The sequence below is a fragment of the Falco biarmicus genome, chromosome 4, assembly GCF_023638135.1.
Source record: "Falco biarmicus isolate bFalBia1 chromosome 4, bFalBia1.pri, whole genome shotgun sequence".
In the NCBI taxonomy this organism is placed as follows: Eukaryota; Metazoa; Chordata; class Aves; order Falconiformes; family Falconidae; genus Falco; species Falco biarmicus.
In genome coordinates this window covers 27,909,029-27,932,825 of record NC_079291.1, presented here as the reverse complement: position 1 = coordinate 27,932,825, position 23,797 = coordinate 27,909,029, and the positions used below count along the sequence as shown (strand labels likewise).

The window sequence follows — 23,797 nt, the reverse complement described above, 5'->3', positions numbered from 1 at the left end:
CATCCACTTAAGCCTATGTGACACTCTGGGTATCTTGGGCATCTGTATTTTTAAGTTCCTCATCCAGTAACCTGCTAAAAGTCTTCACTCTTAAACTCACAACCGGAGCTGAACATCATAGCTTAAGCAAGGACAATTTCTCCTCCCTCTGATAAACCCACCAAGCATGTGAGCATTTGATCTGTGAAGCTGATGTATGTCAGCCATGGGCAGCCCACACGTGGTCAGATACACAAAGCACCTGGAGAGAAGGTGATACCGAGATGGCACACGCAGCTGCAGTACCAGCGATGAAGGTGACATCTCCCCATTGCTTGGGCAGCCCATGCTGTAAGGGTCACAGTGGACTCCAAAGCATCAGCCCAACTACCCATGTACAAATGTCTGAGGCCAGGTAATGTTGAACCATCCACATTGTACATGCAGGTCGCTGCCTTTTTATTAGAGCCTCGGTCATTTCAAACTTCAGTTGAAAAGAAAAAACCCGTTTTCCTGTTGGTTTTTGATCTGTACTCAGAGATCCATCACAGCTCTTTCTAAGTTGCTCCAGGGATTACTATTATAGTCACTTTTTAACAATATTTCTAGGCTGAATTTGTCTTCCCATAGTACGTCTTTGCAGCCAGAAACTAAATCCCCCTCTCCCTTAGTCAGAGAAGCCTGTTTGCTTGTTGCCTGACCTTGAGCAAGACACGAAGCCAAACAGTGCAACATAAGATCTAGTGTGAAGAACAAATGTCCACCTATGCATGAAGTGGCTAGAGATATACAGATCACAGGGCTGGAAAAGACCCCATGGGTCTCTGACATGAACCCCCTGTAATGCAGGTAACCATATCAATCTCCTGTCTTTGCCACTAGTTTTTACTCCTTTCTTTTTTCAGCCTCTCCTTTAGTTCTTCAGTGACAGATCCTAGGTCTCACCTTGACTAACAACCTAAGCAGAACAAGATTTTGGAGCCTTGTGCCAGGAATATTGCTTGGTTTTTGAAATAATTTTTATATTGTTGGAGCCTGCTCTAATCTGTCACTTCCCTGTATGGAGCTTAAGACTTAACTTCAGCCCCAGCCTTGTGGTGTCCAGCGTGGCAATGTAAACACACATGCATTCTTTCCAGCTCGGTCGCTAATTGTAGCAGATGAAATACTCACCCATTTGGACAGCCTTCAAGACCTGGCCCTTTGCACCTGTAAAAACAAATGAACATTACAAACATATTAGCTCTGGCATACATACTTCTGTAATTCCAACTAAGAAGAGTGCTACTGATTGAAGTCTGTGTTGCAGAGCAGTCCAAGTATCAACATAGGAATTTATAATAGTCACACACTCTATTAAATATCAGTCAATAGCCTTGCTCCAAAATGTTTTATCTAGATGCATTATTTATGCTGCATACTTAGCTTAACGAATACTTTAAAACCACTTTCTGTCAGGCAGTAGAATCAGGGGAGGACACAGATACACAGAATTCAAATGGACCTGTGCTCCCTGGCTCCGTGTGGACATCTGCCTTAGTGCAAGAAGCTCAGGGCTGACTGTGGAGAACAACAAAAGCAGCCTCTCCCCTGCACAAGGGCAGAAAGCTACATGGAAATAGGGCACTGCAGACCCTCCTGCATAATCCTGTTACTGATAAGTAAAAGACTCCAGTTTCCAGACTTACTATTGCAATGGAAACATGGGCAGCTGATACACACTCCCGATCACAAAAGAGGATCTGACAGCACTCCCTTCAGCTATAGTCTGTTGCGTATGTGTCCGTGATATTTTTCTTTCAGAATCTAAGATATTATGTTACTGGTAATGTAAACAGGTATGACAGTTACCCAGAGAGCCAGAAACTCTACTAGCAAGTCATTCACCCTCCATTTGAGTTTAAAATACCTGAAATTAACTTTCGCAGCCCAATGCAAAAAACACCACAGATGAAACCACAGTGACTGTATTCATTTGGTGGTCTAATGGGTGTGAGAGGCACCGTGCATTCCCGAAGTGCTGCTGGGCTACAAGATGTATGCTTTTCATGGGATCTGTGGTCTTTGTGGCGTCTACCAAGGAAGGAGAGCATCACAGAGAGGGTTACATCACCTCTGAAGAACAGAGCACAGCAAGGAGAAAAGTCCAGTTTGTGGTATCCGCTCCCTGCGCTGACTTACAGAAAATGGATCATCCCAAAACAACTCTGGAAGAGGTCAAGTAGGGGGTAACGAGTGAGCCTGTGCCAGTAAAACTGCTCTGAATTCCCTCTCACTGAGAGGTGGGCCCAGAAAAAATTTAAAATGACAGGTGGAGTTGCAGATCTTATCTCATAACTTGATCTAGGTCTGGAGGAGGAAGAGGTGAAGCAACCGCTCATTTTATTGGATTTTTGTTTGTTTGCTTGTTTTTGTTACTCTGATCTTCCCTCGTGTATTTGTGTTGTTTCTGGGCCAACGCAGCGCTCCAAGAGCCAGCATCTGGAAGGTCTTGAGAGTTCACTGGGCTCCCATGCAGGAATGTGCATCCTGGTGTCCTGGACACACTGGAAGTGCAGCGCATACCGGTTCCCGGATCCCGGGCGCCCAGCTTTGTTAGCGTTCCCTGTCTGCCTATGGCTTGGTTTATTTGCTCAGTTGTGTAACTATGTGCAGAGAGGCTGCACGTGCAGAGCAGAACCACCAGCTCACTTACGGTCGCAGGAAATGTATCTCACTTTGCACACGGTTTCTCTCTTTGGGTGCCCAACAGATAACTGATCTAGGACCCAAGACCTCATCCCAACATCCTCTACCACGTGGATACAAATTTCTATATGCTAATGCAACAAAGCACATGCAGCTTCTCCTGATAAGGATGTAAAATTAAACGACTGCACTTTACTTCAGAATGTGACTTTGGTTCTTCAAAGTATCTCTTCCTAAAGATTCTGGTTTGCCATACTACTTTATGATGGCAAATCCTCCATGCACTTCCTAACAGCAAAAAAAAAAAAATATATATATATATAATTACCTGAGGGCATAGTATCTAGTCTGAGGAACAACTGAGCAGTTATTTTCCTACACCAGAAAGTAGAAGTGTAGATTTTAATCTGTCTCCTTCTTTTTTAAAAAATTATTTCCCACATAAATGTATCAATATCGAGTCTGGTGGGATAAAGTATAAAGGTGTTTTGGAATAAAGTAAGAAGGCGTTTGGAAAGAAAAAGCCTGCACTTTTCAGATCCCATGTGATTTTCTGATTCATTTCACTAGTCAAAGAAGAAACGAAGTCTATGAAAAACATCCATCCAGGACTAAATATAACCATCTTTCTTAATGTGGAATTTTATGATGACACCCAACATAAGTAACCCAGGTTTTATGGAATCTAAACAATCACTTTTTCCATTCCCAAATAATTTTTCTTCTGCTTACAGAAACCAAAAAGAGAAATGTGACCCTGTGTTATGAACTGCCTCAAGATCTTGTAGATATATCAGGAATCTAGCAGTGGTTGCAGTCTCTGAAATATTTCTCTACTCTTTTGAAAATTAGATCTGTGCACAGCCCCCGAAAACTATTGCATCCTGAACTCAGCATTTCACCTGTCTGCGTAAATATTACTCATCCCAGTGCAGACTTTTTTATTTCCCAAATCCATCAAGATTTTAACAACTTTCTCCTCGACCTGTAGTTCCTAATTTGATGTAATACAGCCAGGTGGCTCTGATTTATGGCCTTTCAGAAGGGACTCGCGCTGTAACAGCCAAAGTTACTTCACAGTCATAAAAGAAATGGAAAACCATTGGGCTTTTTAAAGCCTTACAAGAACTTTCCTCTGCCCTTTCTTCCTCATTAACTTTCAGAGGGTGACAAAGGCCTCACAGTTGTGCTGTGCTGCTGTAGCCTTCTCTCTTGGATGCCTGGCTGCTTTCTCACACCCCTGCCCCCAAATACCCTGGCATTTAACGTGAAGACTGGTGAGATACGTAGCGTTGGTAGCGACTGCGGAGGCAGGACGCGTTGGCCAGTGCTGTTAACTGCAGTGGTGGTTTCTCTCCTTGTTCTTCCACCACAGCAGATGTACTCTGGGACAAACCAAAGCCTTCAACGCCAAGCAGATTAATTAAGATGGCGTGTGTCATTAGTTGCTAGGGATATAAATGGGTAATTCCAGGGCTTTTGAGATGTTGCTCTCTGAATCGGAGCATATTTTCCCAGCTGTACTAGAGGGAGAGTAAAAGAAAGGTCACGTATGAAATCCCCAAGGGTTTACAGGAGAAATGGGAAAGAATGGGCCTTTCAGGCCGAGCAGGAGAAAGCTTCCTCCATTCTGTTTTCTAATGAAAGCAGCAAATAAAATGAGACTAGATGGGATTCATCACGGCAATAGAAAAGAAGTGATGTGCTACAAGTAAGCACACTTAAAATATTAAGTACCACAGCTCGTGACAAAGCTCAGCTAGGAGGAGAAGCCAACTTTACCTGCAGCTTCTTCAAATAAAGAAAATGGAGCCAGATCCTGCAAACCCTTACTTGCATAACTACAGAAGTCAGCATGTTTAATCATGCTGCTAAAATTTTGTGGGCTCTAGTTGTGAAATTGGACAGGGACAGAAAGAAAGTTGCTGTTTCTTGTCACACAGCAATTGCTGAGACTGGTTTCTAAGGATGCAAAAACTTTGCGAGCCAGCTATTTTCCACCCACTGCTGAACAGATATAATTTCCTGCAGCACAAGGGAAAGGCGTGAAGAGAAGTAAGCGGCATTACTGATCGATTGCCTTCATGAGGACAATGCCATGCCAGACTGCGTGTTCCCAGATTATGCCTCTGACACTGGCTCCCTACCCATCAATGCCGTTGGCCTCAGATGTCCCATCTGTAAAGCAAAAATAGTAACACCACCTTCTCCTGGCTCTTTTGAGCCCTTCAAGGATACAGCCTATTTCTTCTGCCACATTTGGGCAGCAACTCAAACAGGGCCATTGAATATGCCCACAATATAACTGGCAAATTTAGCCTGGGTCTTTCATATAGGAGTAGAAATGGATACTACTTTTTACATTCTGCCTTAATACCACAAGGCCAAATACATGGAACCACATGTTGGCTACCCCTGATTTTAAAAAACACCTCCTTACCCTACACCCATCACCCGCCAGACTCCACTGGTACACCCGTCCACTGCTAAAGCCAGGCAGGAACTGGCTTTTCTGATGAAGTCTGCTCTGAGGACTTGCTCGTGCACAAAGAGCCACTGTGTGGCTCATCATTACATCCACACACCTGGCAGATTACGCTGTCCAAATTTGCATTCGAGTCTAGTGTTTGATCCCGCTACCGAGGAAAGCCTTGCTCAGGTGTGGTTACCCACTCCGCTGCTCCGGCCATCAGCCATGTCCCCATGTGGCCGGTCAGAAGAAGGATATTGGTTCACTGTGGCCAGTTCATATGAGTAGGGACTAAGGAGGTCATTAATAAAGAGCATGGTTATGAAGATCCCTTTTCAACTGTGATCATTTGTTCTCAGGATGTGATGGGAAGCCCTGATAAGCCTTGCCTGCGACTGCAAAAAAACACAGGGGCATCACCGTTAACCACGGTGAACCCCCACGGCTCTTACGGCTGCCGGCTGAAAACCAGAGCACTGAACTCGCTGCCAGCACTAGGAAGGGCTTTTACTTGCTTCATCTCCTTTTCTCCATTAAGGTGGGGGCCTGGACACTCGCTTTTTCATGACCTGGCAGCTGAATTAGCTAACACACAACGGGATGATGGGTTGGTCTGAATACACTATAATTCTCTTTTGCAACATGTATGACAGGCATATTACAGAAGGATTTTGGATCAGACAGACCTGCAGGGTACAGGGCAGGGGCCTGTGAAGGAAAAGATGCCAAACATGGGCTGTTTTGTTTGTTGGGGTTTTTTTCTCTCATCATTATGTAATGTGTTGTGTTTCTCGTCATCTGTAACGGGATGTGGCAAGTATCACAGTCCCACAACCACATCTTAAACCCTGAAACCTTTTACTGCGCATTCCGTGTCCTTTGCAGGTCGGAAACCAGGAGAGGAGACAGTTGTTTCTTATTTTCATGTAGGTTAAACACAGTTCAATTCACAGCTCATACAGGTGACAGTTTAAGCATCCCTCCAAATGAGGACAAAAGTGGTTCATACAGACTGGGTTTACTGAGCAAGCTTCCCATCAATAAAGCCACATGCAGGAGGCAAGCAAGGTTTTAAACTCAGACCAAGTGCCAGCATACGGAAAGAAGGAAAAAAAGAAAAGCACTGTGGTACCCCACTAGGATTTCCCTCCTGAAAAATGGAAGGTGCAGAGAAAAATGGGCCCCGGGAGCCCAGCATCCACCAGATGTCACTGATGTTCCTCCCAAAACCAGAGGACCCAGCACCAAGCCAGGATGGGGGGGGGGGGGGGGGAAGGGGGAAGAGTGCAGTGCTGGTGGGCAAGTTCTGTACAATTCCAGGAAACTTCCTAGTTAAATCAACAACCCAACCTGTTTCAAAACCCTGAAGACATTTTCCTTACTTTTATTTCCAAAGTCTGCCACACTCTGCTTACCTTACCTGTGTACTCCTGACCTCTGTCATTCCCTGCTATGTCTTCTTCTTGGTGGTTTGAAATGGGACCGTCAGGAAGAGAAAGATGTCGAGACAAGCTGTTCCCCTCTTTCTCCGCCCCCCCCCCCCCCCCCCAGCTCCATTCAGCCCGAGGTTTTACTCACCCCCGGGTGCAGTTGGGATGGCAGAGCTGGCAAACCGCATTCCCATCCGCATATTTCCAGACAAGGGTGTCATTCTCACCCAGAACCCCTGCTGGGCAGGATTTCACGCAGTGGGGGCCGTCTATAAAATGGGCACATTTCATGCAATTGTCAGGGCCCTGCAAAGAGAAACAGCTTGTTTATAATGCCATCACATCAGCCTGTTCAGGAGGAAATTCAGAAGATAAACCTAATGCCTTCCACTGCTGGAAGCCTTCAGCATCGTCTGGTTTTATGACCTTGCTACCACCTGATATTCTTGCAAGTATTTGCTCCTGTAGGATGGACCGTACAAAATGTAGCACCTGATGTTTAAAGCTAATATCTTCTTGTGTTTCAGTGTTGCCGCTTTTTTTCCCACTGCCTTTTCTGGTTGGGAAGCTTGCATTTTGCATGTAAAACAGGATCATTTAATGACACCTTGATAAGGGGTCAGCTGAGCGGTGGAGGGCCTGCCTGCTGCAATCTGCCATCACACGACATAAAACGCTGGACTTGGACCTGCTGACACCTCCCTGAAGTACTGGCCCCAAATCATTATTTCCCTGGTTTCTCAGCATGGGTTCTTTCCTGTTAGGGAAAAGCAGGGGATAATGGAGGCAACACAACCCAAGGAGTCCATGGTTTTGTTTGGTTGGTTGGGTGTGGGTTTTTTTGGTTTTTTTTAACTTTGAAAACTACTTAATTTGTGTTTAAAGGTGTTGCCTTTGGCTGTTGTTGGCAGAACTGTTTTTATTCAAGCTATAACAGCACCAGGAATGCCCTAAATATTTTAAAGCAGGGGAACCAGCAATTCTGGGTCAAATTCTACTATGGAGAAAAACCAGACCACATCCACACCACTGGTTTCAGTGGGAATAAAGTAAGACGTGCTACAGGAAGATTATTTTAATTACTGTAATGTCTAAGGGCCGCTATAATAGACTGATGACTAGATGCTGGGCAAATATGGAATGAGGGGGTGGTCACCACCTGAAGGAGCTTACAAATGTTTGTAACACCCCTGAGGCCATGGTGGTCTAAGCTAGAAGGGAGGATGGAAATGCTTCACATTACTGAGCAGTGACTTTTCAGACTGATGATGTGGAAGGATGGAGCACTCAGTGCCTGCAGAGGATGGGAAGAGGTGTTTAAAGAGAGGAGGATCTCTGACAGAAGTAGGGGATTTGATTTAAATTACAAAAAAAAAAAAAAAAAAAAAAAAGAGAGCAAAGAGAGAGAGAATTAGAGTTTTACAATTAAGATATGATTTTGATCTGATTAAAAGGAAATTGTTTCACACCATTGTCAAACTGGATGTTTCATAACACAAAAGGGTTTTCTCAAAATTAAAGACGAAAATTGAAGACGACTCTGGATGATTCGCAAGATTACATTGTATTGAGTTTTGTAGAAGAAGCTTTTGTATGAATTTGGAATATTTAAACAAGTTTGAAAATCCAACTGATTCATTTCAATTGCCTTTCTTTGAACATAATTTACACCTGCAATGACTTTAACATAGGTAATTACTGTAACCTAGTTAGAGGAAGGAACACGACTTTAAGTAAAAACTTAAAACTTAACATGCTTCCTGCATGTTTTTCGATAAGCATTTGGTTTTGATCATGATTTTATCATGGCTTTTGAAAAAGGCAAAAAGCTACTGTTTTAATCCACTATTTAAACACTTTTTCTCCTCTGAATAAGGAAATTTAATCTGTTCAGGCCAACTTGGCAGTTCACTAGCTACATGTTCCTGAGATGTTTGCCAGATTACTGTACCGTCACACATGTAAGCCATTTTACCCCCCTTGTAAAAAGACACAGAAAAGAAAGGCCCTACGACGCCTGTGACTGTGGATTACATATATAATGGGTGACACAAAAGAAAAATAACACCCTGAGGCTCCCTCTCCTGTCTGCTTCCCTGCCTCGCAAAGGCTTGACTCCTAACCCCCCCATCTCCACTCTTGGAGAAGGGTGAAGAGACCTCAGGATTATCTCAACAGGGGAAATACACATTGATACTCGGCCTGAGGCACGGGTTTGCTAAGGTGACTGCTCTTACAGGCCCAGTGCAGGTTGCGTTGTATGCGGTGGAGTTCTGCACCAGGCACTCGGGGTGGCAGGGCAGGCACTTGGACTCCCTCTCAAACTCCCTCGGCTCCCTGAAAAACAAACAAACAAGAGAAATAATTAAAAAACCCAGGCTGATTAGTGAGTGATAGATTTCCTCTTCCTGACTTCTCCAGTTTAAATGGATTGGGATGATGGTGCTGAGACAGGAGGAGGTACAGGAGGACCCTCCTGGCTACACCAGCAGCGCTGGCCCAGCGCGACCAGGGGGAGGTAAGAGTAAGGGAATTTTCGTTGACGGTGAAACACATGGTGCTCCAGATTGCATACTACAAATTAGTTTACTTTCCCTTTTAAGGTAATGACACAGAATATTCACGACGATTTCCAAAGGCTTTTAAATGGTAGTGATGCAAAGAGATCAGCAAAAACAGTTTAAGTGATTCCAAGGCTCGAAATAATAATTAGGAAAGTTAAAAAGCAATGCACTGATAATTAAATTCATGCCCTCCCTACAACACACAATGAATCATTAAAATATGAAAGCTGGGAACAGATGGTTTCAATAGCAATAAAGCTGTTCCACTTCAAGTAATGGTGTTATTAATTAAACTAAATCTACCCATCATTTGACACAAAAAATGCCCAGATCTGCCCTTCAGGTCTTAATAGCTGCTGGAGGGAACCAACTTACAAAAAAAAAAAGACAGCTGCTAAACTGCAAGCTGCTAGAGAAATACAAACATCAGGGGCATCAGCACCCTGTCAAGTACTTGCTTAACACTCATGATTTTTAAAAGTCAAACTTTGAAAGATTTATTAAAATATCCCTGTAATTTTCAGTGCTAGATGTGCCTTCCCCCCCTGAAAAACCTAGCTGCAGTCCTGACAAACAATGATACGCTCCCTTCAGCCTGAGCAAGGCTGAAGCAATAATTTTGCCTGGAATTGCTGCTCTCAGTGCTTTTCAGATGAAAGTTCATTCTCCCTTGACTGCAACTTTGCAAATTGCAAGGGCAAGCCTACTGGAGCCAGGGCTACGGGGCCACTGAGCTCCCGGGAACTGCAAACGGCTCTAGCTCTCGACCGATGCGCTTGACATGACAGACAACTGGGATTTTCACTGGGGCTTTAAGCTCCTTTATTTCTCACGGGAAGGAAGCATAAGACTTAGCCTCCTTGGGCCTCCAGATACTCTCCTTGCAGGCTTAGGGGCATGTCTTCTTGGTAGCCACTGCGGCAAGAGCAAACACCTAAGCAATGCTGATGGGGAAGGGGAGGTACCTCAGCCAGGCACCATGCTCACACCTCTGCAAAGCTGGTGAAATCCCACGCAACCGCAGGGCCTGGTTTTTGCTTGCTTTCTAGTTGCAACAGGTTTTCAAAACCAAACACCCCCACTCCCGAATTGTCGCCAAAACCTCAAGCACCCCTCGGACGCCTTACCCTTGCAGGATGTTGCACTGTTTCACACACTCCTTCTGGCGATCGAAAAACCTGCAGGAGAAGCAGTGGAAGGGTCCTGGGCCCCAGCAGCCCACGTCTGAGCACAGGGGGTCACAAACGTGCCTGGCAGCAGCTGGGAGGGAAAGACAAGAAAAGCCATGAACGTCAAGGCAGGAGAGAGGGCAAATGCAGCACTGCCCATGACTCCGTCCTGCTCAGCCGCTTTCCCCAGCAGATGTGAATGGTCCTGGCAGCATGGAAGAAGAATAATCATGCTTCTCTTCATTCCCAAAGCCTGAAATTAAGAGTGACTTCTGGCCTTTCAAAATAAGAACGAGCTCCCTGTGACAGTTTAACAGCTGTGTAATAAAGATAAACCAGTACCAGGCTGAGAGTTGGGGTGGTTCAGTCTGGAGAAGACAGTGCCCTGGGGAAACCTTACTGGGGCCTTTTAACACTTAAAGGGGCTTATAACGACTTTTTGCCAAGGCCTGCAGTGACAAGGGACAACAGTTCTGAACTGAAAGAAGGTAGATTTAGATTGGATATGAGGAAGAAATAGTTACGATGGCACAGGCACAGGCTGCCCAGTGGATGCCCCATCCCTGGCAGTGCTCAAGGCCAGGCTGGACTGGGCTGGGAGCAGCCTGGGCTGGTGGCTGGTGTTCCTGCCCGTGGCAGCGGGCTGGACTAGATGGTCTTTGAAGGTCCCTTCCAACCCAAACCGTTCTGTGGTTCTATGACCAATTTCCAAAACACAAGAAATCCATATTCTGCAACAAGAAGTAACTAGATTTTGGTGCAGGACCACTGCAGTCAACAGCAGCATGGTTGAACAACAACTTTGACCTTGTCAAAAAGCCCAGTATTTGGAGCTAGCTTCTGTGTCCTTCAACCTGTGTGGCTTCATTATCCCCACAGTGGTGAAGCAGCTCCTTCCTATCTGCTGGAGACCATGAAGTCCACACCTCAGTAAGAAAATATCCCACTTTTCCCTCACCATCTTCATTAAAGCAGTATCACTGACAAATTACTCTTGCATTTCAGCAATAGCTTCCATGGGAAGCAGGAAGGCAGCCCTGACTTACCACACTCATTTTTATTTCTGTTCTGTATAATCTTTGTTTTCTGGCTCGGAGTTGCAAACAGGCTGCGCCAGTCCATGGTGTCAGCGTAGCAGAGGTTCTTGTTCTTCATAATGGCGACATCTCCATCGCTTATTTCCTTGAGTGAGCGCAGCCCTAAGGACTGTATTTTCAAGTTAACAACAGCAAGGGAATACTGGCCACTAAAAAGGAGATGGACAAAAAGAAAACACACAGAAGAACGAGAATTAGTAAGCAGGGTTTTACTCAGCACATTTTTCTTTTGGTTTTCAAATGTGTGTTGCTGTGAATTGAAGTTTGTTCAAGCAAGATGCTGCTCAGCCCTCTAAACTGAACACCTGGTACATGGCATACCTACTGTAAAACTACGGCAACACTCGTACCTGGTTTTGCATGGGCTTTTTAAGCTAAAACTGGCAGGGCATGTGCACTCTGTCAAGTAAATGGTGTGCAAGAATGGTTGTAGGTAGAGCAGCTATTACTTTGTGCTGGTCCACCAAGCCATCCTTCCTCTCAGGGTAAGCCCAGGAGGGTGTTGGCTGGACTGCTAGTGTCTGTACCACCTAGCAGCCATGGTCGCCATCCCTGACTGCCCAGCTACCTGAAATCCCAAAGTGCTTCTGATTACATTGCCCCAGACTGCAAAGAGTGCCCTCCATCCTGCTGGCTCTTCCAGGCTGCTGGTCCCCAGAGCAGGCTCCTGGCAGCCTTCCACACACAGCACAGAGCTGAGGGTCTTACCTCCCCAGCACAGTATCTACTGCTACCAAGATGGTGCTCTGCTCCTCGCAGGGTTTTTCCCCTTTTGCATCAGTTTTGGGACACCCGAGTCTCACACCCCCTGTTACCTTGGGGTGCTCGAACAAGTGCAGCTCTAAACACAGTTTCTTCTACAGTCGCTCTGGCAAGATGATTTACTTACTGTTGCTTGGTTCTGCCTCGTATAATCTCCAGATTTTCAAAAGCATAGAGATCAGTAGCATTATCGGGCCAGGCTTGAATCAACAAAAATCCTGAAATGAAAAAAAGATTTAATAATAATAGTAGTAATGACGATGACGATAACAATAAAAATAACAATAATAATAAAACGTGGTCAGTATTGGCAGCAGAACCTCCTCCTTGAGCTCCTCTGGTGCTGGGAGAAGGTGTTTGTGCTTTCCCTATGGTTATCTGAGAATCTTAAAGTGAAACATGACATTTCAGGGAGCAGGAAGATATTTTTAAACCCTGTTTTATAAACAGTTTACTACTCGGCCCACCACCAGGGCTAAGGAGCGTAAAAGTCAAGCATGCTGGTGAGCCACCCATCCTGCCACACCACGCTGCCAGTGACGACGGCTCTGGCTAGCAGATACCCTGGCTGAGAGGTGGCGGGCACCAGTGCTATGGGAGAAAGGCATCATGCCATCCCATTCCTGAGCTGCCCTTGGGGAATGGGAAAATTGGGGAATGGGAAAACTGAAGAGAAAGCAGAAACAGAGCAGAACAGACAGCTGCTCAGAGCAGATTTGCTAAGGCAAGCAGATTTCCCTGCTCAGCCAAGGTGCCCAGGAGGAGGGGGAGAATTCGGGGAATCGCAGGCAGGTCTATGAAGCTCTGGGGTTAGTTGTTGCTACCATGAAGGGAACTAGACAGGTGAAAGAGAGCAAGGAAAGGGGAACTGGAGTCATGTCTGTGGAGCCAGCTCTGATGTTACGCTCATTTTATAATGGGCTGAACAAAATTACTTTTAATTGATACTTGGTGCAAGACGGCGGCTGAGGGCTCCGCTGGCTACTTTGTGCTTGTGGAGACATATTCACCCCAAGGAAGAGCTCTTCAGGCTGGAGAGGGTGTCTCCACAAGGATGATGCAAGCCACTGAGCACGCTTCCCTAAGGAGCTGCTGAAAGGTTTTCCACAAATAGAAACAAACTTGGCTTTTTTTAGCTGGAGTGACACGCCTCTGCATCACCACAAACTTCTTGGGTGGCTGAGGATCTCCTCTGCTTTTACTCTTTGCTAGGGCTGACAGTTCAGCAGAAGGGATGGTCTGGCCAAACCACACACCTTGGATAGGTGACCAGCGTGGGTCACACGGGTGTAATGCTGGTGAGGTGTTGCTGACCACCTTCGTGAAGGGTGACCCCTAGTAGCTCAGGGGCAGAAACAATTTGCTTGGATTTCTCTCCATGTGCTTAAAAAATTTCCCTCCACTCCCTTTGTGTTTTTGGCAGTACCAGTCAGAGGACATTGCAACTTAAAACTCATTGCTAACCTGATATTTCTTTAACTGTTTTGAAGACATCCAACTTCTTGGGGTCCAACGGCAGGGTCTTTGTGAAGGCGTCCCTGAAACAAACAGAACGAGGAATTGGGAAAAGAATGGCTCAGCCTGATTTTCTCCCTAGCCCTTCTCCTCCAGTGCTGAACGACCAGCAGGCAACTCACCCTAGAAATGCAACTGGGAGAATGCTGACGTCCCCATTGATCTTGGTACAGTTTTTGAAGGAGTCTATGTTTGTGGCATTTATGGAGAGGATCCCTTTGAGTTCACCTATTCCAATGCCATTGCACACTGTTAAGAGAGAAATACAAAAGTCAGGGGGGAGAAGAGTGAAGCCCAGTCCCATGGGAGGGAGTAAACATGGAGATGCTGTTACTCCAGAAAGCACTCCCCTATGGTCAAACCTACCACTGCAAGATGAATTTCACAGATCTGTTGCCTACTTTTGCTTTTCAGAAAGCACCACAGGACAATGGCTTCCTACTTGCCCAGCTGCGCAGCTCTGGTCCGAGCATCTCTGCGCACAGGCTGTGGCACGTGCCCATCTCTCTCTTTGTTCTGCTTTCATTTTACTCCCCTTGATGAGATACTGGGAAGGACAGGTGAAGGAGAAGGCTGACGTGCAAGATACACATGCACACAATGCATGGTTTATCTGCTGTACTTGTGGTGTATCCCAGTTGGAGAGCATGCTCCACAGCTACATTTCCTGATCAAACCACTTGTCAGATCTCCAAACTATCACTGGATATTTATATTGAATTTGCACTTAATTGAGATAAGAACTCCATATACTTTTTCTACATCTCAAAGCCCTACTGGTTTATTCCATGTTTTTATACCTTTGCTGCATAGCCCATCACACTTTTTACACTTCCGAACACCGTTTTCTTCCACTTCATAGGTATCAGTATTGCACGAGCGAACACATGAGCCGTGGTCAGTCACCACGTAGTTGTCTGGAAAAAATGAGGATACAAAGGTCACTGAAATACGAGGGATGTGTTGGGGGCTGCACAGGCACTTCAGCACTGGGAAGAAAAAGGGGTTTTGAACTTTTGGCATACTTAACAAAGCACAGGCATCAATTATGAATTCTCACAAACACCCTCTGAAGGTAGATGGACATACAGTGCTCACCATTTTACAGAGAGGGGAACGGTCACACAAGGATAAACCAACAAGGCCAGGCTGTGCACCAGTGCCATGATCAGGATCAATACACAGCACTTCACCTCTGCGCACTCTTCCAGGCCAAGGGCTGGCCAGGGCAATGGTCATCCCCAGAAAGGGGTACCAGTTCTGTACACCAAACCTTCTCGCACATTTAAGTCTTGAAGGGTTAAAAAAACATGGATATAGAACAGTGTGAAAGAAAAACCAATATCTGTTGAGGAAACAATGATCATAGGCCTTGAGAGGGAGGCGTTTAAACCAATGACTTTCTACCAGTCCTAATTAAGACCCAATTACTACCAGTTGATACTGCTTTGATAATCCACGGGACTGATTCAATACGGTCATTGTCCTAAAGATTCTCATGAGGTGTTTTTCACCCCATCAAGAGAAAAATCTTCAGAAGTCACAATTCAGTGGTTAAAAATCAGGGAAGGTGATGGATGCAGACGGTTTGAAAAGGCTGTCTTCTTTACCAGCTAATTCCCTCATTTTTGTTACCTATTCCCAGTTCCCACAGAAGCTGAGCAGAAGAAAGTTCTCTTTCACTTGGCCATAATGCAGAGGGATAACGCAGGTCCCTTCCCACTCCTCTCCAACCTCCCACCTCCTCTGCGGCTGTGGAAATGAACTTACGTGGACATTCCCTCACACAAGTGGCTCCGAAGCTGTATTTTCCATCAGGGTTGACATCCATCTGATAAGTGGTGGGATTATACAGGACCAATGGGGGACATGTATCCTTGCATGTAGCATCATCCCGAAACTTGCGGCATGCCTGTCATTGAACAACAGCACCTGTTAAACTACCTTCTCCTTAAAAAGTGACAATAGTTTTACATTTGCTCCTTAAAAACACTCTGATGGGCTCATCATGTTTCGTGCTTAGCTCTAATGGAACTCCCAGGCAGCTACAGGATGGGATGGTCCCTCATGCTTTGAAGGTGAAAGGTTGCTTCAGGTTGGGCAATTGAATTAAATATTTAGGAAAAAAACCCCAGAGAACATGAGGTTTTCTTGTTCTGAACAAGAAAACTTGGCACTCGGGTAGAGAGCTGCTGGGATTCACATGGGAACAGAAGTGAATCTGCATGCCTTAGAAGAATTTTCCCTACAAGCAGTAACCAAATCCAGACAAACAGTACTTTTCTTGGCTGCTTTTTTAATAACCAAAATCAAATCAAGTCCTTTCCTGCCGATTACTGACTTTTCTGGCGAAATATTAAACTGAAGTCATTATATTTGGCTGCAGGTAATGAACAATTTAGCAGGCATTTATGAAGGACAAGTTAGTTCTTCCAATCTATTTCTGCTTTAAATTAATAATCACTCTCTTTTCCCCTTTTTTCTTCCCTGGCTTTCCAGATGAGAGAATAACTGTCTTCTCTGTGAGCCAGTAACGGCATCATAGCCATGCAATTTATTAAGGGGACCAGGAACAGAGGTAACAACAAAACTGAGACCAGACGGTTTCTGTGCTGATTACTCAGGTGTCACCTAATTCAGAATGAACTGCAGTGCAAACATGGGGAAGAGTTAAAACCACAGTGTGCACCACCAACGCCCTGAAACTCTTGCAGAACAGCAATGAGAAATGAGACGTGTTTTTTTTCCTAAAAAACCCTCCATTTTCTCCTTCTCCCTCCATTGCCCCAGGGTCCCCCAAATAAAGTGCTTTTGTGGCAAGTGAAAACCAGAAAATGAAACCTTGATTTCATGTCTGAAGTTAATAAAATGCAAAAAAAAAAAAAAAAAAAAAAAAAATCCATCATCCCTTCTTCCCCTTACAAGTTCTTGCTTTAGCAAACCAAGTTTATTACTGACTAGCGCTAAGGAGCACAAGGCCAAGCTGTGCTGGCATGGAAAACCGCTGCACCAGGGAGGCAGCTGAGGACCTGGGGACCTGCCTGCGTGGGGAAGTCACCCTACAGCAAACACTCAGCTGCTCTGCAACAACTTTGAGCTCACTGGGCTCTTGATGGCGCTAACACTGCTTTGGCAGGCACTAGGAAGGTCCACCTGCAGGGTCAGTAGAAACCTGCTAAGGATGCTGTGAAGCTCATGTCCTCTTCCCTCCCACTGACCACCCGCACAGGGAAGCCCTGGAGCACCCTCCAGGTCAGCACCCCTCAGAGGCCTTCTCGGATGGAAGGAGGGTAGAGGACATGCAGCTGGAAGCCTGCCTTGCTGTGCCAGGGATTTAAGCAGTTATGATGGTGGTGTAGCATCATTACCAGGCAGTCGCTCTCCCGAGGCCCCGTGCACCCCGCGGCACACTGGTTGTGGCAGCAGTCACTGGGCACCTTTCCCCTGCACCGGCCAGAGCACTGCTGCGCACAGATGACTTTTGTTACTGGAAGACACAAGCAAAAACAAAAACATCAGGCATGAAGAATGTTAGAGCTGTATTTATTGCAACGAGATCAAGAAATATGGAAAAAAAGGTCTGATGCAGGATCTGTTCTAGATTTTACCCCTGGGATGCGTGTTCTGTCCTTATATAAGGCCAGCACTCTGGAGGGGTGAGAGCTGGTGTGGGTGGTGGTGAGAAGGGATTGTGTTCAGCCCATAATTATCTTGGCTCTTGCGAGGTGCTAAGCACTCCGGTCCCAGCCAGCAAACCATGGCCTGCTTAGAAATAGCATCCAGGTCCCTGTGGCATCAATGCCTAAATCAAGAAAAATTCTGTGGAGTCATTGCATCTTACAGCTGGACAACAGAGCAGGATCTGGCTCCATTTTGCTGAGAAAATCTGCTATTATTGGTGCTAGCTTTGGGAAAAAACAACATGAAAAGAGAACTGCCAGGACTCTCTACTATAACGGGAAACCGTACGTTGTTGGTGTGGTGTTAGGATCCCTTCAGAGCGCTAAAAATATTTCTGAAATTTCCAGAGAGAGGGGACGCCCAGTCAGCAAACTGATTTCATACGTGAATTGTATTATTTTTCTTTAGGCTTCAATTCCTTGGCCAAATTTTATCTTCATTACTCAGCTCCCACTAGGTTTGCACCAGTGCAGCAACCCAGATGAAGAACTGGCCCCAATTCAGCGTTTTGCAGGGAAGAAAAACCGCCTGCAACATTTTGTTGAGAATCCTGAAATCATCTCCATTTGAATATCAAAGCAGAGAAAACTATAATCAGAACAATTTAAAAAAAAAAAAAACACAACACCCAGAAATTAATGGCTAGCATGTGTTTGTACCAGAGACGCAAAATGGGATTGTTTGTTCTCTAAAAAAAAAAAAAAAAGACTGATCCACAGACCCTGGCATTAGATGTCAGAGAAACCTGGTGGCTAACCCACTGTGCTGCAGCGCCCCGAGCATCCCAGCGCGGCGCTAGCCTGAGCGGTTACCAGCTCTGCAGCTGGCACAAATGAGCTACAATATCATCAGGAACTCCTGTAAGTCTGAAACAGACAGTTGTTAATTAACAGAAAGTTATTGGTAAGTGTAACCTGCTACAGGGTATATAACTGATATTTTAAAATAATATTTCCTAGCTTTTTCCACTACACACTTTTATATGCAAATTGTATTATTTCATTTCCCTTGTAAGTCTGTAAGCAAGATGGTATATTTTCAAGGAAACAGATTATTTCCACAATATGCATTAGCTTCTCCGATAGCAACTCCTCCATTCAACTAGAAATGGGGGAATAAAAGGCGCATTGTTCTACACGAACAGCATTTCGATATGATTTTTTTTATAAGCGTCAGCAGGGGAGTAAAACAGCTCGTCACTTTGATAGCTATTGACTAGAGCTTCCTGCTGGAAACATAGATCACGGCAGGCATTTATATTTCGTACAAAATATCCCACATTTGTTGAAGGAGAAAGATATGCATCACCCCAAACCTTCCCACACATGGAAGCGTGGGATACGTTTTCAGTTGGCCAGATTCTCAAATGCCTGGAAAGGAGAGCCAGAGCCTGCAAGCAGTTTTGCTTTGCACGCTCCCAGTTACCCTCCCAAAGCCAGCACGAGTCTGCAAATGCTGGGAGCTTGCAGGGCTGAGACTTGGGTCTCGCCAGCCCCTGGGACGGCTGTGTGGCCTCCACTGCAGGACTGACCTGGGCAGGGCTTTGTGAGCAGCAGCCACTGCCCACCTCCAGAGCCAAACTGCAGAGTGGAATGAAAAACTCTAAAGCTTATATTAAATGAAGAGAGAAAGGCTCTGTGTTCTTTTCCCTTAAGCTCTAGAAGGCGTACAGCTCTGGCCTGATACTTGCAAGCAAGAAGCTTAGGTGTAGGTGATTATTTGCAATGGAAAACCAAGGATAGGATGTTGCTGTCATTTGTGTTATGTCTAGACCAGCAATCTTTCCACTGAACCCTACACAAAACAAAGAACCAGAAACAGTGTATTTCCCTACTTATTACAGAAAAAAGGAAATAATAAAGTAGCAAAACAAACTGGGATGGTCTTCTTAGCCTTTACTTTGGGAAAAATAAAGCCTTGCAAAACCTCAAGCATGTTTCTGTCACTCCCTCAATATTAGACAAGCATCCTACCTACACAAGTTTACAGTAAGGCACAGGCAGCCAACCTGAACAACCTCATGATGCCAAATACCTCCACTGACAAATTAGAAAATGGTTATGCATTTTCTGAGAGCCTTCCCAAGGTCCTCTGAGTACAGCATGTGGTGTGATCACCCACATGAAGGTGACACCTTTTGCATTTACAAAAGAAACCTATGGGGATTCCAAAGAGAGCAGTTAAAGCCAGCAAAAATCAGGTTATGTTGTTGCTTCTAATAGTAGAAATCAATCTGAAGTATCATTAACTGGCCTGCGGGAAACAGCAGGAAGGCAAACAATTCACCACACAGCTACCGCATTCTTTCTTAAACAGTAAAATAACTTCACGAATAAATGTTTGTAAGTGAAGATGGGAAAAAGTTAGAGGTGACAGATGAAAACTTTCAACATGGGAGACAGCTGTGGTCCTTTGCCTCTGGAGGAAGAGCACATCTGCAGGGAAACTCAGACCCAAGTCAAGCCACCCCGAGGTTTCCCCTCCAGGAATGGAGCCACCCGGGGGCAGCAGGCACAGCCTGGTCTGCGCTTCTGCGGAGTGGGCAGCGGGCCATGCCCACCCATGGTGCGCTTCAAGGAGCCCCAGCATAGCGGGATGCAGAGATGGGCAAGTGTGAAATACGTCACTAATTCACGCTTAGCGGGTTACTTTCTCAGCGGATAGAAATTTAGTATGTTGGAGCACACAAGATACTTCTTAGTTAATCTGCAGGCTTACGTGTCTGGCAGTTCTGTTCGCCTGGGCCCCAGCAGTGGTCTTCTGTGCAGTTCGGATGGCATTTGGGACCTAAAACACAACAGTGGAGTATTATATTCTATAAGCGTGGAGAACAACATCACGTGAGTCACAGAAAACAAAGACTCGAGCTTCCCTTCTCGATAAATCAAGAAAGGAAGCACCTATATACCAACGCTCAGAAATTTTGAGAGCTGGACCTTAAATCTTTATTGTGTGTTCACCTCTGGCTTCCTACATGCGGTTCCCACACCTTTGAGCAAGTGAGTACAGTACCCAACCAGTCTAGCTTATGGAAGAGGTGTATTTTTCCCAGGAACAGGAATCTCAGCTACTGCCCAGCTGGACCTTCTGCTGGGGTTTGCATGCAATGGCAAGTCACCACCGGCTTGCGGCCAGGCATGTGCCAGCTGCTCGCTACAGGCCACATGTAAATCAATGTTTCTGAACAACACTGTTCGAAAAAGAAAACAAACCCAACTGGATTCGCAGGCAACCGCCAGCTACTCCGACCACAAAGTAATTTGACTTGTCTGCTTTGCGCCCTCCTCCCGCCCTTTGCCAAAAATACTGCTGGGTGTAGGACCACATGGCAGATGGACAGTCACTGGAAAGGCGGCAGAATGGGCAGACACCCTGCCTGACCCTGGAGGTTTGGCTCTGGGCTCCTTCCCATCCCTCCCTCCTTACGCTTTTCTTTCTTTTTCTTTCTTAACAACAGGCAAAGTCCCAGCGAAACAACTTATTTTAGATTACGGGCTCATTATTAAAACCATAAAAGGCTGTCTAAGCGGATTAATCTGGAATTCACTACTTTTAAGAGGCATTTCCTACTAGAGTGATTCTTCCTGCCAGCAACACGTGGTTCTCCCTGCCCCCACTGCCCATCACATAGCTGAACAAACGCCAATAGTTGTCCAAGAGCTGATTGATTTGGGGCAAGACCAAAGAACTTTCTGTTTTTTTGAAGTTGAAAAGTCAAAGGTTAACATTTCTGTGGTGTTTAGAGCCAAACTCCTATGCTGACTTGTATAGTTTGCAACTCCTTGATTACACTGGGGCTCTGCAAAAAAATATGTCAACACAGAAGTTGGCTATTAGCTCTCAGGCAATTACGCAATGGGAAGAAGATAAAGAAAATACGTTTCTCCGCCAATTTATAGCGCCAGAAATGAAATGCTCAGAAATGAAAATAAACATTCCCTTTCCGTGAAATGACTGGGGATTTTATGAGGGACTCATAAGGCTGAAGGATTAGCTTGAGCCCACTCTAAGCACATGCTACACAAACTTTTGAATATAGGCTCATCTCCCTGCTGATCTAAAGCATCAGACTTATCGGCTTGTTTATCATTAATTTTGCAAGGATAACCTGTGCGGCCTAAACCAGCAGAGCTTTACAGCACTCAGCTTCAGCCTTAGCGCTAACAAGGCTTCGAGTCCCACAGTAACTCCATGTGGGTTTTCCAGACCAGACTTCTATTGTAAACAGAAGATTGCTGGAAAGCAAACGAGTGCATGCTATCCTGCGCTGCCTTTGGAGAACACGTACGTAGGGTACTGTCTGAAATCCAGGGAAGGTTTCCCAAGAACTCCACTAAGCTGTGAGTTAAGGACCTAACTACCCTGAAAAATTACACCTTGGGGGAGCGGTGAAGAAGTGAAAGGACTTCCCTTGGAAGAGGGCTTGCTGGCCCTGCGTGCAGGGCTTGGCGGACCTGAAACCCACCGCACGGAAGATGGGATGTTTGTTTTCTCTGAAATGGGGGAGTGCACAGCATTTTTGGTAAGTTAGTACTCACAAGAAGACAGGTTGCTTGCAAATTCAAGCACCGTGAGAGGCTTCTTGCTCGTGTCAATGATGTCATTCCAGAGAACGGTGTCCATGTTGCACAGTTTGGGGTTGTTGCTGATTTTAACACCTCCATTGAGAATTTCTGCCATGGAAAGAAAAAAAATGGTAAGTGAAACAAACTGCCTAAGTCTCCCATCTCTGAACTCAAGAAGGGGAAATAAAACATGTACTTCTTCACCTCGGGCACACTACACTATGCTGACAGAACAGGACAATCCACATAGCACCAGCACTCCTGATGGTGCCGCTAACACCGGGCTCAGACTGATGGGTTCTGGAAGGTCGGCTGCTGCTGGATGCCACTAAGAGACCAGCACATGTGGCTTTCTGCCTGGTGCCACCTCCAGAGGGCACTGAACTCAGCAGAGGTGGCACTGCTGGTATGCATACCAGAGACCATGTAAGACCCTAATTCACATACCAACCAGCTCCCACTGGAATTTAACAGAAAATACCGACGCACATGCGCTGGAATCAAATGATGCAAAGGAACAAGTGGATACTTCTTTGCCATTTTGGAGGACACAAATAAATCCCACCACCCTGGTGACGCTTTGTATTTTCTGGATCTTTCTGCAATGGGAAATTACGAACTTTCTTCATCTTTTGAAGAAGGCTGGCTAGCAGGAAAGCAGTTAGGAAACTGGGAAACTACATTCAGATGGGCTTGATGGCATATAACTCTGAGAGGAGATCTCCAGTCAGATCTCGATACCAATAACCTAACAGTGGAAGTTTGTTTTACAGGTGCCTCCTCCACCTCTTGCCCTCATCTCACCTGACAGCCGTTTCATCGGCAGTTCTCGGAGTCCCTGGGTTTTATTCATGTGGTAATTGGATAAAACTGCCAGGGCGTAAGAGTTGTCATACAGCACATTGCCTCGGATGATCTGGAGGTTTTCTAAGGGAATGACATCCACCATGTTAAGCGCGATGAGCACATAGCCTGCAACCTCCTGTATCGTCTGAGAGAACAGAAGAAACAAAGTGCTTAATCCATACCACTCTTCTAACTCTTGACAGAGTCACTTTCCTCCTCCCACCCATCCAATCCATCATCTTTCAATTTTAAGGAATGATAAAACACTTAATCTCATTAAAAAGTAAATAAATACGAGAAGAAGAAGGGACTATATGGGAAATATTGTCAGGTACAAACTGAGCCTTAGAGCAGCTGCCAGGGGGTCATTCCAAAGGTTCAGCTTACCCCTGTTCCATCCCCAAGCAAAGGCAAATGGGGCTGCCTTGGGGATGCAGGAGAACAGGGCAAGCATGTACGATAGGGCAAGCAAGTGCGCTGCTTCCCCTGAATACTTGCCCAGCCTCCAACCACTGGCAGCACAGACACCATTTGGTTGAGGCTCTTATGCTCTCTCTTCTGTGTCCCTTCCCTTGCAGAGCCTCCAATGCTCAGCAGAGGGGAAGATCAGGTAACCTTCTCCCTCTTAAATAACAGTTACAGGACAAAAAGAAAAGTGAGGCACTGTCCCTGGATGTAGGTTAATTCCTGTACTGTGAAATGTGTGCATTTCTATCTCCTACAAAAATAACCATAAATGAAAAACCCTCAGGCTACCACTTAGGATACTTCCCTGTTCTGTGCAGACTACCAGTGAGGGTTCAAGAGACCTGTTGCATTCCTGGGAACTCTGAGCTCCATGGTCAAGTTGTGCTTGGGAAAGAAAAATGGCAACACCATTGTGTTTGTAACCCATATATCTGAACCACCTCTTTTCTGATGTTTTTGCTTGTTGCTATGATGAATTTTTTTTTTCCTTTTCTTTGTTCCCTGAGAAAAGCTTACACAAAGAGATTACTCCCCTCAGCCCAGAGGACTGACCTGTTTAATCA

The 23,797-nt window shown here is 45.5% G+C and overlaps 1 protein-coding gene across 5 annotated transcripts in view; it reads right to left on the bottom strand.

The window, feature by feature from the left end:
- Positions 1 to 23,797, bottom strand: part of EGFR (epidermal growth factor receptor) — a 171,779-nt gene that overhangs the window by 23,056 nt on the left and 124,926 nt on the right. For 4 of the 5 annotated variants that reach the window (XM_056334107.1, XM_056334108.1, XM_056334105.1 and 1 more), the window contains 14 exons: positions 22,725 to 22,911; positions 21,894 to 22,028; positions 20,074 to 20,142; positions 17,043 to 17,161; positions 15,445 to 15,586; positions 14,475 to 14,591; positions 13,797 to 13,923; positions 13,624 to 13,697; positions 12,287 to 12,377; positions 11,347 to 11,546; positions 10,259 to 10,391; positions 8,805 to 8,904; positions 6,716 to 6,873; positions 1,153 to 1,188 (listed from right to left, as the gene is read on the bottom strand). In XM_056334107.1, the coding sequence (XP_056190082.1) occupies positions 1,153 to 1,188; positions 6,716 to 6,873; positions 8,805 to 8,904; positions 10,259 to 10,391; positions 11,347 to 11,546; positions 12,287 to 12,377; positions 13,624 to 13,697; positions 13,797 to 13,923; positions 14,475 to 14,591; positions 15,445 to 15,586; positions 17,043 to 17,161; positions 20,074 to 20,142; positions 21,894 to 22,028; positions 22,725 to 22,911 (1,688 nt within the window). Of the gene's footprint in view, positions 1 to 1,152; positions 1,189 to 6,715; positions 6,874 to 8,804; positions 8,905 to 10,258; positions 10,392 to 11,346; positions 11,547 to 12,286; positions 12,378 to 13,618; positions 13,698 to 13,796; positions 13,924 to 14,474; positions 14,592 to 15,444; positions 15,587 to 17,042; positions 17,162 to 20,073; positions 20,143 to 21,893; positions 22,029 to 22,724; positions 22,912 to 23,797 lie in introns of those variants that run through there. The other variant, XM_056334109.1, reaches the window with a different exon arrangement.